Below are 20,539 nucleotides of genomic sequence, written 5' to 3' on the forward strand. Positions count from 1 at the left end.
AATCAGGGGTGGAAAGGAGGAGTGTGCTGTCACAGTATGGGGAGAGCAATTAGAGTCACATAACAATGTATGCATAAATTTTTGTATGGGAAAAATTAAAAAAAGAAATTAAAAAATTATTTTATGTAGTGATATGTGATAGAATGGAAATGTTGGAGTATAATAGGGTAGGAAGCAATTGGGGAGTAGAGGGCTACTTGAGAAAAGATGGTCAGAAACGTCTTCATGGAATGATGCACAGGGTCAACCTATGAGTAGATCTGCAGGAAACACATTTTAGGTAGAAGGAAGAACAGATATTTATCTGATAATAGGATTATACTAGCAACATATGTAACAATGGGCTTTGTGGTTACAATGTCGATGTATTAAATAGACATACCAATTGGTAGCAAACATCTTTGTTAAGCTTGTTTGAAAAATGCAATAAAACACAGTGAAGTAAAGGAGATAAATTACAAGTCAAATATAAATGTCCAAACCAATTAAAGAGCAAATATTTTCTTGAAATATTGAGAAAATACATGTAATTTCGTCCATATTAGGGCACGGAGATACTTGTCAGATTACACTTCTGAAGCTACATAAAATCTCAGATGGGTGAGGAAGTTCTTGCAAAGTTGTTAAGAGATTGAAGCTGAGAATATATTCAAGTTGACATTAAGGGATGCTAGAACTAGTTTTTTTTCAGCAAGGTATTTGACAAATTCTAATGCCCTGGTGGCACAATGGTTAAGCACTCAGCTGCTAAGTGAAAGGTTGGCAATTTTACTCCACCAACCAGTCTGCGGTAGAAAAGACCTGGCGATTTGCTCCCGTAAAGATTACAGTCAAGAAAATCCTATGGGGTAGTTCTACTCTGCCCTATAAGGTTGCTATGAGTCAGAATTGATTTGACAGCACACAACAGCGTTATCCTTGTGAACAAGACTATTTCAAAATGACTGTTGATGATAATAGTCAGAATCGACTCAACAGCAAGGAGTTTTTTTTTTTTTTTTTGGTTTATTGATGATAACATAATATGTTTAAGTGATTTATAACTGATTGAAAGAGCAAGTGTTGATTTTTTTTCAGTAATATTCTATCAAGAAGAATAGCTCTAGGGCATTGTTGAAGAGTTGTCTTGGGCCTGCCATTTGGGGAGGACCTAATAGTATAATTCAATTCTCTGGATAATGAACTAGAAGAGGTAAGGGTTACGATGGTAGAATTATGGATTAAACCTGACAATATGACATTTAACGGGGACAAGGTAAAATATTAAGCATTTATTCAAATGAGCCAATTGGATAAACATGGAATGGGGGGCACAGAACTTAGTTGTATATTTAGTTGAATGTAGGAGTAGGCTGAATCAAGACTGTTTCACGGCTGCCTCCAATGTATGAGTGATGTCAGACTGCAGTAGTTACAAGTGATGAAAATGCCACTAGGAGACGGAGCTCTACTCCTCAGGTCTTGGTTTAAGCCAATTTTAGTGTATGGGAATACATCCAGGGGAGAGGAAAGAAACAAAGGAGGGCACTCTCTATTCATATGAAAATCAAGTAAAGCTACTGGATGTGTTTAACTTATAGAGATGATTTAAGAATACCAAAGTCTACGATTTACAAATATTTGGAAATCATCGTACATTTAAAAAAAGACTGGTACTTGTTATAATAGGTTTCTGAACTATTAATTAATGGGAGTTTGTTCTGTTCACTTGTTAGCTGTGTGACCTTGGGAAAGTCACTTAAATTTTCTAGGCCCCAATTTTCTGATCTTTAAGTAGTGGTTAAGATTAAATCCCCCACACATCTATCCGTTTGTTTTACTGTGGTGGTTTGCGAGTTGCTGCGATGCTGGAAGCTATGCCACCAGTATTTCAAATACCAGCAGGGTCACCCATGGCGGACAGGTTTCAGCTGGGCTTCCAGACTAAGACAGATTAGGAAGAAGGACCTTGCAATCTAAGTTTTGAAAAAACTGGCCATTGAAAACCTTATGAATAGCAGCGGAACATTGTCTGATATAGTGCTGGAAGATGAGCCTCTTAGGTCAGAAGGCACTCAAAATACAACTGGGGAAGAACTGCCTCCTCAAAGTAGAGTTGGCCTTAATGATGTGAATGGAGTCAAGCTTTCGGGACCTTCATTTGCTGATGTGTCATGACTCAAAATGAAAATAGCTGTAAACACTCATTAATAATCTGAACTTAGAATGTATGAAGCATGAATGTAGGAAAATTGGAAGTCATCAAAAATTAAATGGAATACATAAAGATCTATACCCTAGGCATTAGTAAGCTGAAATGGACTGGTATTGGCTATTCTAAATCAGACAATCATATGGTCTACTGTGCTGGGAATGACAAATTGAAGAGGAATGGAGTCACATTTATCATCAAAAAGAACATTTCAAGATCTACGCTGAAGTACAACTCTGACAGTGATAGGATAGTATCCATACACCTGCAAGGAAGACCAGTTAATACCACTATGGTACAAATTTATGCACCAACCACTAATGCCAAACTTGAGAAAATGGAAGATTTTTATGAACTTCTGCAGTCTGAAATTGATCAAATATGCAATCAAGATACATTGATAATTACTGGTGATTGGAATGTGAAAGTTGGAAACATAAGAAGAAGGGTTGGTAGTTAGAAGATATGGCCTTAGTGATAGAAACGACTCCAGAAATCACATGATAGAATTTTGCAAGACCAGTGACCTTTTTCAACAACATAAATGGTGGCTGTACAGGTGGACCTCACCAGACGGAAAACACGGGAATCAATTGACTACATTTGTGGAAAGAGTAGATGGAAAAGCTCAATATCATCAGTTAGAACAAGGCCAGGGGCCAAATGTGGAACCGAGTATCAGTTGCTCATATGCAAGTTCAAGTTGAACCTGAAGAAAATTACAGCAAGTCCATGTGAGCCAAAATACGAACTTGAGTATAACCCACCTGAATTTAGAGATCATCTCAAGAATAGATTTGACACACTGAACACTAATGACCAGACGAGTTGTAGGAAGGCCTCAAGGACATCATACGCAAAGAAAGCAAAAGGTCATTTAAATGAGAGGAGAGAAAGAAAAGACCAAAATGGATATCAGAAGAGACTCTGAAAATTGCTCTTGAATGTACAGTAGCTAAAGCAAATATAAGAAATGATGAAGTAAAAGAGATAAACAGAAGATTTCAAAGGGCTGTTTGAGAAGACAAAGTATTATAATGAAATGTGCAAAGACCTGGAGTTAGAAAACCAAAAGGGAAGAGCACACTTGGCATTTCTCAAGATGAAAGAACTGAAGAAAAAATTCAAGTCTCGAGTTGCACTATTGAAGAATTCTATGAGAAAAATATTGAATGACACAGGAAGCATCAAAAGTAGAAGGAAAGAATATACAGTCACTACACTAAAAAGAACTGATTGACATTTAACCACTTCAGCAGGTAGCACATGATCAAGAACCCAATGGTATTGAAGGAAGAAGTCTAAGCTGCATTGAAGGGAACGGTGAAAAACAAGGCTCCAAGAATTGACAGGGTATCAGTTGAGATGTTTCAACAAACAGATGCAGCCCTGGAGGTGATCACTTGTCTATGTCAAGAAATGTGGAAGACAGTTTACTGGCCAACTGATTGGAAGAGACCCGTGTTTGTGCCCCTTCCAAAGAAAGATGATCCAACCAAATGTGGAAATTATCGAACAATATCATTACTATCACATACAAGTAAAATTTGCTGAAGAATATTCAAAAGTGGTTGCAGGCAGTACATCAACAAGGAACTGCCAAATAGTCTAGCCGAATTCAGAAAAAGACATGGAACAAGAGATATCATTACTGTTGTCAGATGGATCTTGGATGAGAGCAGAGAATACAGAAAGATGTTTACATGTGTTTTATTGACTATGCAAAGTCATTCAACTGTGCAGATCATAACAAATTGTGAATAACATTGAGAATAACGGAAATTCCAGAAGACTTAATTGTGCTCATGCAGAATCTGTACATAGATCAAGAGGCAGACATTTGAACAGAACAAGGGGATACTGTGTGATTTAAACTCAGGAAAGGAGCACAATAGGGTTGTATTCTTTCACCATACCTATTCAATTCATATGCTGAGCAAATAATACGAGAAGCTGGACTATATGAAGAAGAATGGGGAATCACCTGGATCAATAAGCAACATCATGATAAATGTACAAAGTATTGAAGTTGTCATGGATTTAATTTTGCTTGGATCTACAATCAATGCCCACGAAATCAGCAGTCAAGAAATCAAATGACGTATTGCATTGGGCAAATCTGCTGCAAAAGACCTCTTTAAAGTTTTACAACGCAAAGATGTCACTTTGAGGACTAAGGTGTGCCTGACCCAAGCCATGATATTTTCAATTGCCTCATACACATGTGAAAGTTGGACAATGAATAAGGAAGACTGAAGAAGAATGAATTATGGTGTTGGGGAAGAATATTGAATATACCACGGACTGCCAAAAGAACAAACAAGTCTTTCTTAGAAGAAGGACAGCTAGAATGCTCCTTAGAAGCAGAGACTTCATCTCACATGCTTTGGACATGTTATCAGGAGGGACCAGTCCCTGGAGAAGGACATCATGCTTGGTAAAGTAGAGTGTCATTGAAAAAGAGGAAGACCATCAACCGGATGGATTGACACAGTGGCTGCAAAAATGACCTCCAACATAAAATGATTGTGAGGATGGTGCAGGAAGGGGCAGTATTTCCTGTTATTATACATAGCGTTGTTATCCGTTGGAACTGACCTGACCACAACTGACAACAACAAGATAAAATCAGATATAAATCTATTGTGACAGCATGTTTTTGTTAGATTTGTGACTACATCATATTGGTATTACATTTTCACATGTTTAAAAAATCTGATAATCAGCAAAATTACAATCTACAAACATATGCGCAGATTGAGAAGGGAGATCCATTGGTGTTAATCAGGATAGAATATTTAATGTTTAAGTGGGGCATGATTTTAAAACTAATTCATTAACGAACATTTCTGTCTTGGGAGAACTTATGTTTTCTAATCTACAGAGGCTCAAATAGCAAATACTCAGAAAACAGGAAATAGCTCTATTTATGACTGGTCAAGCTAAAGGCACAGTACTGTTTTAAATGATATCCATAGTATTAAATTATAAAAGAGTTTGAATAACGGTAGATATTTTTAGGAAATAATTGTGACAACTCATCACCTGAGCTTATTTTCTGCCTGAGCTAGTCTTAGCATAAATCCTAGGGTAACCAATTTAAGTAATATCTGAAATGGTTTTGAAATGAATCCAAAAAATTGAATACTGAAAACATCTCATCTACTTTTAGAAATTTCTATCCAAAATCCCTATTAAAACATATTTTTAAAGTTTCTTACATTTTTTTCACTATATGTATTTTTTTCAGGTTGATCCTTACAAATTAGTTTTCCTTCAGGTTTAAGGATTTAGGCTATTCTTTGTGGAAAACAGCCTTTTCTTTACTGAATAATTTCCTTATCATCTCTTATTGAACTTAAATAATCAAAATGTCTTAAACTTTTACACATTGGTAATGTTTCACCTTTTGTTATTCACGTTCCTCTTCAGATATTTAAAAAAAAAAGAATTAGACTCTGTATATGGTGATAGCTTATGTATCTGATGTCTATGTATCTGATGTGTTAATTAACAACAAAGCTTTCTTATGATTCTAAATATTGTCCGGTATTATTCAAAGATTAAGAAGAAACACACACACACACACACACACAAACACACATACACAACAACTTTATTTTTTCCACTGCATGAAAAATTGCCTATTTGGAAATTTTCCTTATGACATAAGTAAAGGGCTGAAAATTAAATCTTTACTTTTTCCATTAATTTTATTCCTCTACATCGCGTTGGACTGTAAATCTCTTAAGGGCATAATCTAAATTATAATGCAACTGTGTTTCTTTTCCTCATAGATTAGCTATTTACAAAGCAAACAAAATGCATCAATACATAAAACTGTGATATTGATGTAAATTTAACTTTCAAAAAGAGAACTTTGTTCTAATTTATACAGGCAGTTAAAAAACACACAAACAAACCAAACTAAAATAAAAAACACCATGAAAAAGGATCGTGCAATAGATCCTGAAGTTGAGTAAGCGAATGACTACAATGTAATCCTGAGAAGGCAAGTTGGTGACTACTCTAATATACAGATAATCCCTGACTTACCACGGGGTTCCATTTCAACAACTCCGTCGTAAGTCGGTTACGACGTAAGTCAAATACCTCATTTTTTTTTTTTTTTTTTTTAGTTTTCATTATGATTGCCTTTTATTATCACTATCTTTATAAATCCGATCTTTGGGTGTTCGAAATATTACACATAAACTTACAGATGTATTTTAATACACACATACATACATAAAAATACACAAATCATAAACAAAAAGGATGGTCGTAAGTGCAGTTCGTTGTAACTCAAATGCGTCGTGAATTGCGGACTACCTGTTTAGCTCATCTTCATTAGGAACTCAATTTCACGTATGAATGCAATGACTGCACAAGAAAATTGGGCATCAAATAATTTAACACAAATAAATTAAATAAACCATTTATGAAAAGAAGAGCTTCATTGTAGAATCCTCTCTGTGCACATGTAATTTACTTTTTTATTAGAAATTGACTCAGAGGCAATGAGTTTGTTTTTTTTTTTTGGTTTATGGATAAAAATTTTGGAGCTGCAAATTGTCATGGTAACTGGCCTGTGTTTTCTGGCTGAACTTGAGAGTAACAAATGAATATTTAAAAGAAAGAGAAATAAATGAAACTAACACATTGTACTCATACTCAAAGGCATACATTCACTGTATTTATCCCAGAATTCGCTTGTGAGATTTATTGAAGGATATTCCAGATCAAAGGAACACATGGGATGTTGAGCTTCTGGCTTATATAACTCTCTGTGGAGAGTTGAGGAATAAGTATGTTACGGGGAAAGCCTTTATATCTGATAAAGGAAACTTCTGTACTTAGAACATATAAATGGAGCCACTACTCTTTCCTTTGGCTTCAGTGGAATTCTCTGGATTCTCCCTGCATACCTCTACTCCAGAACTTTTCTCATTCTCTCTAAGAATTTATATCACCCAAGGTTTAAATCCAAGTCATGAATGTACACTTTAAGGTTTGTGTGGGGTCCTTGCTTACTTAAACAAAATATACTTTTCTGAGTTATTTATTTACCCTCCATGCAGTTCTTCCCTTAGTTACTTTCTTCTTTGAGCCAACAGTTTGCTGTTTATATATGATTATCATCTTTAATTGAATTACTCTATTCAACAAATAACTCCTCCTCTAGTCCCTAAAGTCCTTGAAATAAAGACTTTTGTGCTTTATTTATTGCTATATAGCTCAGTACATGGAAAATATTAGATATTTGATATATTCTTTTGATTGATGAATAAAAGAGTTTACATTTCCCAGGTTACTTAGAACAGTCCTCACCACTGACATACATTTATTGAATGTTTATTAAATTTCAGTAAGTTGGTTAGATCATTAAGAACTTTGTCTTTAAATTATGTTTCCCTCTTGCTTGTTTTCCATGCCTCTCACCGTGTCTTGTTTTCTCCCTTTGCAGTCAGAATTCATTCAGCAGTGGACAATGGACTCTTACAGCTCTTGAGTATTTTTAAAACTACTCTCCCGTTCATTTTTACTTAAAATCTCTTAATTTGCCCTTTTAGGCCATTATTTACAAAATTATGCAAAATAATTTGATTAACAAGAATTTGAGTTTATAGCTTCTAGTTTGACTGACAGGATTTTCTAAATGTCTGCTGACAGAGTTTAGTAAACATTGTCTATACTGTGTGCTAAAATAATCTCTAATAAGAGGGTAGGGGACGTTTAATGTTTCTGAAATAATCAAGGGCCAGTTGAGTTAACCCAATTATTTCTGATAAAGGAATTAGGGGCAGAGGCAAGAGGCTCTGTTTTCACTTAGAGTTTTGTATTGATTTGGAAATGTTCTGGGAAAGGCAGAAATACAAAAAGTCTTGTTATGTCAGCCCTTGTATCCTGCAAAATAGTCCCAGTGAGCTTGCCTTATTCCATAAAAGAGGTCCAGTGACTCAGCTATCCCTCAGGCATGCATTCTTTCTCATCTTTCTTTAATAACTAACTTTCTCATCTTTCTTTAATAATTCTTGTAATAATAGATTTCATTCACTACTGTCACTTTTTCATTACCCACTTTTTTTTTTTTAACTCTTCGGAATCCATCTCTGGCCCTCATCATTGTGATCAAATCTTCCTTTGATTGTCATAATAGCGATGACTCTTTTTTAATGATTGTTTTGAAAACATTTTCTCAGCGTTTGCTACTGTTAAACAACTCCCCTTCAATGCCTCTTCTCTTTTAGGAATGAAAAATACCGCTTTTAATTTGCCACATAGGACAACCTCTAGTCTGGAATTTCTTCAAACAATCTGAAATACAGGCATTTCTTAAGAGTGTGTCCTTCCTTGTTTTTGTTTTTCTTCTGTTTTGACTTTCAGTTAATTTATCTGATTCTTGGAGCCACTCTGTGTCTTTTAAAGTGTATCTCTAGTTGTAACATCTTCCTTTGGCTTTAGAAAATGTAAGTGTCCAAAAGGTCTGAAACACATTAAAATTGGATTTATCAATATGCCTTTCATCATGTGCTTCTCCTCATCTGTTCTCTTTTTCTGTGAATTCTCTGGTATGATTCTATTTCTCTAAGCTCTTTAGCTCCGATTCATGGGTGCCCATAGCTTTCACATCCAATTTGTATCAACCTGTATTGTTTCTATATTTCATAGCATTCCCTTTTGTCCCTACTTTCTATTCTTTTTGCTGGAATATTATGAAATCTTAAATAATCTTGGTTCATTTGGCTGAAATAATCTTTCTGAGGCATGCTGTTGTTCGTTGCCGCTGAATTTGCTCCAACTCATGGCGATCGCATCTACCACAGAGTGAAATGTTACCAGTCCTGCGCCATCTTCGTGATCATTGGTATGTTTCAGCCCATTCTTCTGGCCATTGTGTAGCCCCTTCCAACCTAGGGGGTTCATCTTCCAGCACTGTGACAGACAATATTCTATTGGGACCCATAAGGTCTTCATGGACTAATTTTCAAAAGTAGATCACAAGGCCCTTCTTCCTAGTCTGTCTTGGTCTGGAAACTCCGCTGAAACTTGCTCCCGGTAGATGACCCTGCTGGTATTTGAAATACTGGTGGCAAAGCTTCCAGCATTATAGCAACACGCAAGCCACCCCGGTACACAAACTAACCGATGAGTGGTTGTCTGTAGTATTAACCAAGTCATTTTCTTGCTCCTAAATCTTGAACAGTTCCTTACTGACTATTGAGTAACAGCCAACATCCAGTGCTTATTACTATTATTAGGGCACCAGTCTTAGGCTGCTTTATGCATGATTTTTTCCTCTATTTCCTACCATGTACCCAGTTGCAACCAAGGTACAGGATAAGCCTGTCCTCAAAAATGCCTTTCTTTATGGTACAATTCAAAAATCTGCACTGCTATGAATCATTTTTTGCACCTCCCATTTATATTGCTAAACAGCTCCCTGACTAAAACTAGATTATTTTATTTCCCCTTCATTTACTTTAGTTCTTTATTTATATGTATGCTTAACATTTAAGAACTACTTACAAAATTAATGCATATAATTTAACAAGAAGGAGTTATTATCAGAGAAATTAGTATTTCTACTTCTTTATTTTAAAAAGAAACCAAATATAGGAAATGGTGGCACTCCCCCATGAGACAGGCACGCCATCTAGTGGCAACTCCATCACACTGCGTATCTTGCCTCTGAGGCCTGGAAGTGACCGACCAAAAACCAAACCCATTGCCATCAAGTTGACTCCTAGTCATAGAGACCCTATACCCTCAAATTTTCCTCAAGGAACATTTCAAAACAGATTTTCCTCCCCTGATACAATAGATATAGTGCTACGAGCAAAAATATTCCATAATTCTTACTTTGTAAATGGGATTAAACACTACAAACCAATTAATTTACAGTTGATTACATAAATAAATTCGGAGAAACACAAGGATCCAAAGGTGTCATTTGTGTTAATATTAACCAACAATGTATCTGGATGCACTTTGGAAGAATAAATTTAAAGGATACCTGCAAGCTTGTGTAAGTTTCTGATAAAATGTGAGAAATTTCTTTTCTCTTGAGTTAACGTACGTAACATACCAGCAGAGTACACTCTGAGTAAATAGTAGTTAAGGGGCAGCAAAATGGTATAGGAGATCATAGACTTTGGAGCCAGAGAGTTGGATGGTCATCATCACCTCTATAAATTGGAACACAATAGTCAAATCACTTGAAATGCCCATTTTTATATGTGGTAACGTGGAAATAACAGTATCTTTGTGGTGAGAATAAGTCATATGAAAATTTTTTAGTCGATAGCAACCACTCAATAAATAAATATAGTTTGTTTTTAATGATTATTATCCTTTTTTACTTTTGATGGTTTGTATGGAGACATATACCTGTTTTCAAACTTAAAAACTGTTACTTCTCCACCCTCTATTTGTTTCTTTATCATATTATAGAAGTCCATGTGTTGATAGTTATCATTACTTTCGGTAACCAGTGAAATATATGCCTCTTTGGTGAAAATCTACCCCAAAAAAATTACAAAATAAATTATCCATATAAGCCGTTAAAAGTTTGTACAAACTGCATTTTTCAAAATATTCCGAGAAAGTTAAGTTGTTCATACTTACAGCTTTCCAATTGCATTATACATGTTTGTACATCCATTGGAAAATTTTTGAGATCCATTGGACAGGACAGTGTTAATGTCAATCTGAAAGAATTCAAAATAATTCTTCTTAAAGGAAATTCATGACATCGTATTAATAATCTATTGTCCAAGGTAGGAGTCCCTGGATGGTAAAAACAGTTAACATGCTCGGCTGTTAACCAAAAGGTTGGAGGTTCGAGTCCATTCAGAGGCACCAAAGAAGAAAGGTCTAGCAATATACCGTTGAAAAATCAGCCAGTGAAAACTCTTTGGAACAGAGTTCTACTCTGACACACATGGGGTCATCATGAGCCAGAGTTGACCTAACAGCAATTGGTTTTGGTGGGGATTGTTGAAAGTACAATTGAAACACAATATTGCTCGGTAATTACTAACATCAATTTATATAAAATCTCCGATCTGGGGTATATTATTTATCATGAAACAGGCCATGCCCTTATATATAAATCTTTTTTTTTTTTTGAAGACAGGACAGCTGTATGCATCAACAACCAAGTATACATTTATACTTTTTGGTAATCCCTGAAGAGATACGGGAATACATTTATTTATTTGAGGGCTGTAGAAGTCTAAAAGGGGTCTACACTTTTAGAAGACACCCCCCAAATAGAAATTTGAGATTGGCTTCCATAAAATTGACACCAAATGCAGAAATGCACATTTTACCGCAAAATCACATTGACGCTGGCTAGGACGGATAACTGTATCAGGGAAATTTGAGTTCAGATCGTGACAAAGCAGAATGCAGGAAAGCAACCCTGGGTGGCAAATTGCAGCCATCTTTGTAGCTACACTGAAGAAATTGTTAGTGAATAATATCTAGCAGTATTTAGTGGATAAAAACCTAAATCTGGAAGACTTGTGTATTCTAATTATTACAGTGAAGATCCCTGTTTTGGACTAGGATATTTCATCAGATCTCAGAAGAGTCAAGAAATATCCTTCTAGACTATCACCAAGCAAACTTTTGATTTGGCCTTACACAAAGTGGGACAACCTGGCTGGTGGACACCAGCATTCACCCACTGGGAATGCTTTGTAAAAATTCCTTCCAGAAAGTATTAATATAATGGCATTCCAGTTTATGCATCACTCGTGTATTTGTTGTTGAAAAAGTATATTATTCTTATCTCTTCAGGGATTACCAAGAACATGTAGTTCCTGAGATCTGAGAGGGAGAGACTCAGGCCCAAACAAACTCAAGCTTATTCCAACAAAGTCTTTTAAGAGAACTCTCTAGCCAACCACTTTTATTGAAAGAATTCCCATTGAAATTCAGTGTCTTACTTAAGACTAGGAGTCTGTAGCCAGATGCCTGCTCACAAGCCCCCTAGGTGGATAAATTAACCTAAGCTTTGTGACCATAGACCAATTACTTTACCTCACTATACTTTAGTTTTCTTATCTCTAAAATGAAGAAAGTAATAGCACCTAACCCCAGAGAGTCACTGAGAGCAATATATGAGTTAATACATGTCAAAAGCCTAGACAAGTGTTTGGCGTATAATAAACCCTAAAATATTAGTTATTAATCATTATTAATATATTATCTACCCTCACCCATATGAACTTCGCTATTACCATTCCCTTCTCTGCCTCCCAGTTTTACAGGGTTGGCACAAAAATGACTGACTGTATCACATATAAAAACATTTCAACTTTAACAAAAAGTAACCAGCAGCTCTACAAAATGGAACCAGATTCTCCAAAATGGCATTTATAGGTAGACCATAGTCATAAAGTTATAATGATAGGCGCTACGATACTCTTGGTGAGTTAGGTACAATTAACATAATTTGCGAGACACAGGCAGACACGTGGAACTGTTGGATTTTTAAAGAAGACTTTCAGGAGGATCATTTGGAAGTTTTTTCAAGTCAGACTTCATAATACCCTAAAATAATTCAGAGTTCACTCTTCAAAAGCCTTTTGTTTTTTTCTTTTTTCCTCTTTGTTTTTTTTTTTACGGCTCAGCTAGGTTAGATCCTGCAAGTATGTTCCTGGAAATTTACAAAGTCCTCTCTTAAGTAGGCGGTTGTAAAAGTAGGTGGACATGATGTTCTCTGCTTTGTGAAAGGGTTTATTAGAAGAGAATGCACCAGTACATTTTGAACTTACACGCATTCATTTTCCAAACATCCCAGGCTCTCTGGCCAGCCAGTTTCAAATGCTGGCTTGAAGAGTTAACTCTGTGACCTTTTGGATAGAAGTAAATAGCATTCTGAGAATCTTTTCCAGCCTCTCACCATGTTTGCAATGTCAAATTCACATCCTGGCTATTTTTCTGGCATAAAATGAGAGACATTACATCATTAAAATTTTTTAAAAAGTGCTTGAAAGGAATTATTTGGCAGAGAAAAACACTGTTTGTAGAACTTCTGTCAAAAATCATATCCTGGAAAATCTACTTACTGACTTTTTTGTCTTTTTTGGTTAAGGTACAAAACAAAGACTTCTCTAATAGCATATTGATGAAAAATATGTGCCAACTTGGGGAGTGTTATTCTGAATTTCTTTATCAAAATATTACATATAAATTAAAGATGAGTCTAGACAATATCAAAAGAAAACTAAATCAAGTGACAATCACCATCTACTATTTTGGAAATGAATGTCTGCTTGTGTAAGAAAGGACACTAATTCCTCTTTTTGAGATAAGACACACAAACAGGATATGACATTTTTTAGTAGCCCACAAGAAGTCTTGGTTTAGTGAAGTAGTAATGTCTGAAAATCTGCCTATAATATTTGTCCTCTTTAAAATTGGTGAATTATCCATTTTTTGAGCAAACATTGCCTAGAATATAATGCCTATCCCAATCACTAATTGAAGAACTTAAAATGTTGTCTGACTCTATTTTAGGCTCTTTATGAAAATCAGAAGTATTTATATTATTCCCAATATTTCTAAATTTAGTGTCGGAAGGACAACTGCCTTGGTTTATTATGCTAGATGCTATTCTAAATTTTATATATATTTAAATATATATTATATATGTTTAATTAATACACAGATATTTATACTTACATAATTTATTTCTTAAAACATTGTAAGATAGGTAATCCTAAGGGTCTAGGTCTAAATTTTGCGCATCAGTAGAAGTTTTGTAATAGTTGGAGTCTACTCAAAGGCAACTAACAACCACAATTTTGAGAGTTGAGGTAACTTTGCTCTCCCAGACAAAGAGAAGGTTTGCTTATAGCTTGCTATATAAGCAATAGAGTTCCCAAGTTCAGTGTTCCACAGCTGTGACGTAAACAGACTTTGTGTGTTATTTTCACCTGGGCCCATTGTGTTGTGCCAAGGGGCCTTGAGGGCAAGGGAAAAAGAACAACAACAACAAAAGTCCCCCTGCCATCAAGTTGATTCTGATTCATAGCAACCCTATAGGACAGAGTAGAAGTGCCCCATAGAGTTTCCAAGGAGTACCTGGTGGATTTGAACTGCCAACCTTTTGGTTAGTAGCCATAGCTCTTAACCACTACCCCACCAGGTTTCCCAAGGGCAAGAGAGGGCTTTGTCAAATATGCTGATGCTCCTGCTGCTTGTTTTTGGTGAATAAACAGATCCTTTGTCTCTGACCCAGGAGTCTTGTGCCTCTGTCAGCACCCACAAAACAGTAATAGGCCACTTATTAGCTTAAAAGTAAAGTCAAATCCCAAACCTGGCAATCTCAAGTCAGGTGTATCGTTCTGAAAAATCCTTTATTTAAAAATTATCAGTACAATCCACACATATGATTTTAAAGTTCAAATACTTCTATAAAGCATATAAAAAACAGTTGTACCTCTGCCCTCACCACCCCTAATCCCAGAGACAGCCTTTCTTCAGCTATTTTTCTGCCATTTACATTCATATATCTAAATTGATGCTATGTGGGTTTATTTTTTTCAATTTTGACAGCTTATTAATTTCCTACTGGGGATTCATTTCCCCTTATATCACCCTCCATGTACACTTAACTCTCCCCCAGCTCACCAAATTTAGTTATATAAACATTTATGGTTAAACGATCTTCAGTATTTACATGTTATGAGTATGTAAGTTTTGTTCCTGGTTAAGCTTAGTAGCTTGCCATCATCACAGCTCTTTACTTGTATAACATTTTCTTTTCCTGGGGTTAATAATTGTCTCATTTTAACAACCACTTCAATATTTATATTCCTATTATTACTTCAAAGTTAACAAACTCTGCGTCAGAGACGTACTGTGTTTCCTGCTTGGTGGGAGAAGTTTAGTCTGGCTTTCAGAGTTTTAGGGAGGGAAAGGGTATCACTATTCACCGTGCAAACCTCATGGAATCCTTGTTTTCTTGGTATATGTCTAATGATAGACTCAGTTGCTCCAGGGATGCTGACTTCTGAAGCTCTTGGCACAACCTCTCAGAGGTTTTCCGACCTCCTTGCTTTCTGCCCAAGTCTGAACGGGAGGTGAGGAAATCAGTATCCGAGGGCTCACTGTGGCTTCTACAAACTTTAAATCAATTCTTTTTCTTTTAGCTCTTTTCTGATCCCCCATTTCTGAAGTCCCAGCTGCCTCGAATTTCTAAATGTCAAGGAAATTAATTATTTGCTTTCTCATTGCATTCCCTCATTCAGGCTTAGGTTCCAGCTATCTCGGTCTACTAAGTCAGTTTCACTTACGCATTCATTTTCAAACTTCCTGAAATATGCTGTCATCGCTCATGTATTGCTGTCTCCTTTCCCTCTAGTTTTATCTTCCTATGTTAATGCCATTTTTATGCCTACACTCACTTTATTTCTTCTTTTAATGGGATTTGAGGAGGAAGTACAGATAAATGCGTAAGTTTAGTGGGTCACGTTTGCCAGAACATTCTGCTTTTGACAAGCAGAAAAAACAGATCTCTCCAGAAACATCACAGATGCTCCATTTCTAAATGGAAAAATATTTTCTTCTAGCACAAATTTCATTCACAAAGAAACTGTTTGATTCAAAGTTCTGTGGAATATCCAAAAACAACTCACAGAAAATGAATCTATTCTTTGATCACGTCAGCCAGGATACAGCAAACAAAAACTAGAAGCAGAGTGCACCGAGACACAGCACCTGTTCTGAAAGAACACAGATGCATTTCTGAGTTATTCCATCCTTTTAATCAAAATAGTATAAGAATTGGGAGCAATTCTTAATTGATGATGCCATTTATAAGACATGTAACTTCAGTTTCATTCCTTCCCATCAAGACAGAAACCACTTGAGCATTTCCAAAAGACGTAGTAACAAGGTCTCATTAATCCTAAGTAAATTACTTAGCTTTTCCATATAATAATTAACCTTTAGGATTCTCTATTATAATGCATTAGAATTGGAACAAATCAGTGTGTTAGTACAGTTATAGTCTTCAACTTCCGCCATCTTTATTTAAGTAGTCTACCTTGGGGTAGAAGGGAGGGAGGTGGAGAGTTTATTGCTTATTAAGAAGGACTGAGTTTCTGTTTAGGCTGATGGAACTTTCATGTCGGTTAAGGGTAATGGTTGCACAGTCAATGAGTGTAATTGATGTCAGTAAGTTGTACACCTGTAAAAAAGATGAATTGGTAAATGTGTGATATATGTTTTAAAAAAAGCTGCTTCTGTACAATCAAATACTTCATGGGATTCGGTTTCTTCATTTGAACGTTTAAAGTCATGGTTTCATGGAATATCTCAGTTAATTGACCTACTGCTACTCAAAAACCTGTCTAAAGTGAAATGGTACCTTATAATACAATTAAAATAAGATAATACCTTTCATAAAGGTAATTTTCAAATTAGAAGGAAAGGAATTGAAATTTTTTTTTGCACCCTGTCATTGATTCCAATGCCTGTTATGAATCCACAACACAGATGTGTCAAGTACCATGGCCTCAGGTTAAAAGCCTCTGCTACCTAAATATATGTATTTAATTCATACATAAGGCATACTCATTCTGAAATATTCAAACAATATAAACATACATAGTAAAAGTTACAGTTTCCCTTTATTTCTGCCCAAATTCTACTACTTATTCCATAGTTAATTACTCTGGAATTATTGTGAATCCTTAAAAAACTTATTGTATAGATTTACGTATATGTGTATTTTTAAAAACATAATTATGTTTATATATACAGTCATGCATACATTCTGTGAAATAGGGTGTTATGTGATTTGGATGTTGTACAAACATCTTACTGTATATCTAGCAAAGCTATAGAGGAAACCCTGGTGGTGTACTGATTAAGTGCTACAGCTGCTAACCAAAAAGTCGGCAGTTTGAATCCACCAGCCGCTACTTGGAAACCTTATGGGGCAGTTCTACCCTGTCCTATAGGGTTGCTATGAGTCGGAATCGACCTGACAGCAAAAATTTTTGGTTTTGTCTAAGTATAATGCTAGCTGCAATATTTTTTTGTAGATGTTCCTTTCAAGTTAAGGAAGTTCTTCTCTATTCCTCTTTTTCTGAGAATTAAAATGGGTATTAAATTTTGTCAAATAATTTTTCTCCATCAATGATAGAATTGTGTGTGTGTGTGTGTGTGTGTGTGTGTGTGTGTTGGTATGTTAGTATGGGGGGTCACATTGATTAATTTTTTCCATATCAAACCAGCCTTGTATCCTTGGAAAAAAGTCCCCATGGGTCATGATACAAAATTTTTAAAATATATTGCTGAATTCTATTTTCTAAAATTCTGTTAAAGATTTTTATGTCTAATTTCAAGAGATATATTGGTCTGTAGTTTTCTTTTTTCATACTGTCTTTTCTGATTTTGTTATCGGTGTAATACTGGCTTCATAAAATGCATTGACACGTATTCTCTCCTCTTCTAATGTCAAAACGATTGTACAGAATTGATATTAATTCTTATTCAACAACTGGTAGAATACTCCCATGAAACCATCTGGGCCTGGAGATTTTTTTCTTTTTTGAATGTTTTAAAATTATGAATTAGATTTTCTTACTAGTTATAGGGAGCCTCTGGCGGGTGCAAATGGTTAATGCTAACTGGAAAGTTGGCAGCTTGAATCCACCCACAGGTACCTTGAAAGAAAGGCCTGGGTATCTGCTTCTGAAAAATCAGCCATGAAGAACCGTATGGAACACAGTTCTACTCTGACACGCATGGGCTCTCCACAAGTCTGCAACTGATTAAATAGTTACTAAAACAAACAAAGTTGCTGTTAGTGGATACTGACTCCTAGCGACCATATAGGGTAGGGTAGAACTGCTCTGATAGGCTTTCCAGGGCTGTAAATCTTTATGTAAGCAGACTGCCACATCTTTCTCCCACGGAGTGGCTGGTGGGTTCCAAGCATTGACGTTTCGGTTAGCAGGAGGCTTAATCACTGCACCACCAGGGTGCTGCAAATAGTTATCAGGTTATTCAAATTATCTATTTTATATTGCATTGTTATTTATGTTTTTTTTTTGAGGAATTAGTCCATTTTGTCTAAATTGTCAAATTTATGTAAGAAAAATTGTTCATATTATAAAAACCAAACCCATTGCTGCCAAGCGGATTCTGACTCATAGCAACCCTATGGGACAGAGTAGAACTGCCCCACAGGATTTCCAGGGAGTGGCTGGTGGATTAAAACTGCCAACCTTTTGGTTAGCAGCTGTGGCTCTTAACCACTGCTCCACCAGGGCTCCAAAATTGTTCCTAGTATTCCCTTATTTTCCTTTTGATGCCTTCAAGGCGTATAGTGATAATGAAACTGCCTGTTTCATTTCTGATATTGGTGATTTTTGTCTTCTCTATTTTTTGTAAGTTTTGCTAGAAGTGTGTCCATTTTATTAATATTTTCAAAGGATCAGCTCTTTCCTTCATTGATTTTCTCTTTTTTTTTTTAAATATGGTTTCATTGACTTTGTTTGTATCATTATTATTTCTTTGCTTCTGCGTGTTTTTGGTTTATTTTGCTCTGTTTTTCCTAGGTTCTTAAACGGATCTTAGATTTTGACTTGGGACTTTTTCTCTATTCCAATGAATGCAATTAATAGTGCTATAAATTTTCCTCTAATTGCTCCTTTATCTGTGTCCTACAAATTTATATTTTTTTAAATTCATTTTTATTCAGTTTAATTTTTTCTTTGTTTTTTTTTTTTTTTTTTTAACTTTCCTGGAGACTTCCTCTTTGACCCATGGATTATTTAGAACTACGTTGTTTAGTTTCCAAATGGTTGGAGATTTTTCTATTACCTTTTGTTATTAAATTCTAGTTTCATTCCCTTGTGGCCAGAGAATACACTCCGTAAGACTTAAATTCATTTCAATATTTTGAAGTTCATTTATGGCTCAGGATATGGTCTGTCTTGATATATTTTCTGTGGTCACATGAACAGAGTGTATATTCTGCTGTGGTTGGGAGGAATGTTCTATACATGTCGATTAGATCCCGTTGGTTGATGGTGTTGCTGAGTTCTTCCGTACCCTTGATGATTTTTCTGTTTAGTTATCCCATCAATTGTTGAGAGAGAAGTGTTGAACTCTCAAACTGTAATTTTAGATTTGTCTATTTCTCCTTTCAATTCTATCAAATTTTTCTTTACATATTTTGCAGTTCTGTCGTTTGGCGCACACATATTGGGGGCATGCTATATGTTCTTAGTGACTTAATCACTCAAGATTAACAAATGTGTTTGCTTTTTTTTTTTTCAGAAATCTGATGAAAATGTCACTTCACTGTAGAGTGATGCCATCTTTTTACTCTTAGGAAGTAATAAATTTATTGAAATTAAATTTGTTCACATGAAATAAAAAATGTGAAAGCAGACATAATATTGTGAGATGAAGTGATTACTATTATTTACAGAATTACTTAGCTGGAAAAAAAAGTTTTAAATATCACTAAGCAAGTAAGAGTAAAAATTTTGATCTCATTCCTTCTACCTTAGTCTATTATCTGACAAAAGTAGAAACCATCCCTGATATTTGGCAGAGAAACTCAATATCAAATATTTCCTTTCCTTATGAGAAACCAAGTTAACAAAAAAGGAAGAAGAAAGATAAAGTATAAGGAATTCATTTTAAGCCTTAAGCTTTAATATTAAGCTTACCATGTTACCTTTTAAAACACATGACTGATGATATAAATATTTTAAAACATTTGCCTGTTTCCAAGCAGAGCATATTCTCCTTGCCTTAAGAAAAATGATGTGAATTCTGTTCCTGACGTCTTGTTTTTCACAATTGAATTAAGCAAATACTTACAATAGATTTAAGATAATCATTCCATGTTAGAAGATTTTTCAGATGTCATGTGACATAAATCATCGAAATATATAATTCTAAGTACCTACTTACTGAATTTGTACCTGTTTGATATTTTGTTTGATGTATAATGAACAGCCAAAGTTGAATGAGCTCTAGAGTTCAAAGGGCAAGAAATTAGTGATTATGTTTTGATATTAATTATTGTTATGTTTTAGTATTAATTTTTAAATGCTATACTGTCTTCTGAGAAACACAAAATGAATAACTGAAGTATAAATAAGATCTTTGCCAGGAATCATGATAAAGGTTTTGATTGCTATTTTTTTTTTTAATATTACAGTGATTTATTTTTTCTCTCTTTTCTTCGAAGTTTATCAATAAATTACTAGTCATACCATGTTACAAAGGATGGAAATTGAACAGAAAATGTGAAACATGGCTGGAGACCCAAAAGAAATCTAAAATATAAATATACTTGAA

The 20,539-nt window shown here is 35.2% G+C and overlaps 1 protein-coding gene across 1 annotated transcript in view; it reads right to left on the reverse strand.

The window, feature by feature from the left end:
• GLRA3 (glycine receptor alpha 3) overlaps window positions 1–20,539 on the reverse strand; it is a 237,902-nt gene that overhangs the window by 90,651 nt on the left and 126,712 nt on the right. Inside the window, exon 4 of the mRNA XM_023742918.1 lies at window positions 10,820–10,926. Within this exon, the coding sequence (XP_023598686.1) occupies window positions 10,820–10,926 (107 nt within the window). The remainder of the gene's footprint in view (window positions 1–10,819; window positions 10,927–20,539) is intronic.

This window comes from Trichechus manatus, unplaced genomic scaffold (assembly GCF_000243295.1).
Source record: "Trichechus manatus latirostris isolate Lorelei unplaced genomic scaffold, TriManLat1.0 scaffold00225, whole genome shotgun sequence".
In the NCBI taxonomy this organism is placed as follows: domain Eukaryota; kingdom Metazoa; phylum Chordata; class Mammalia; order Sirenia; family Trichechidae; genus Trichechus; species Trichechus manatus.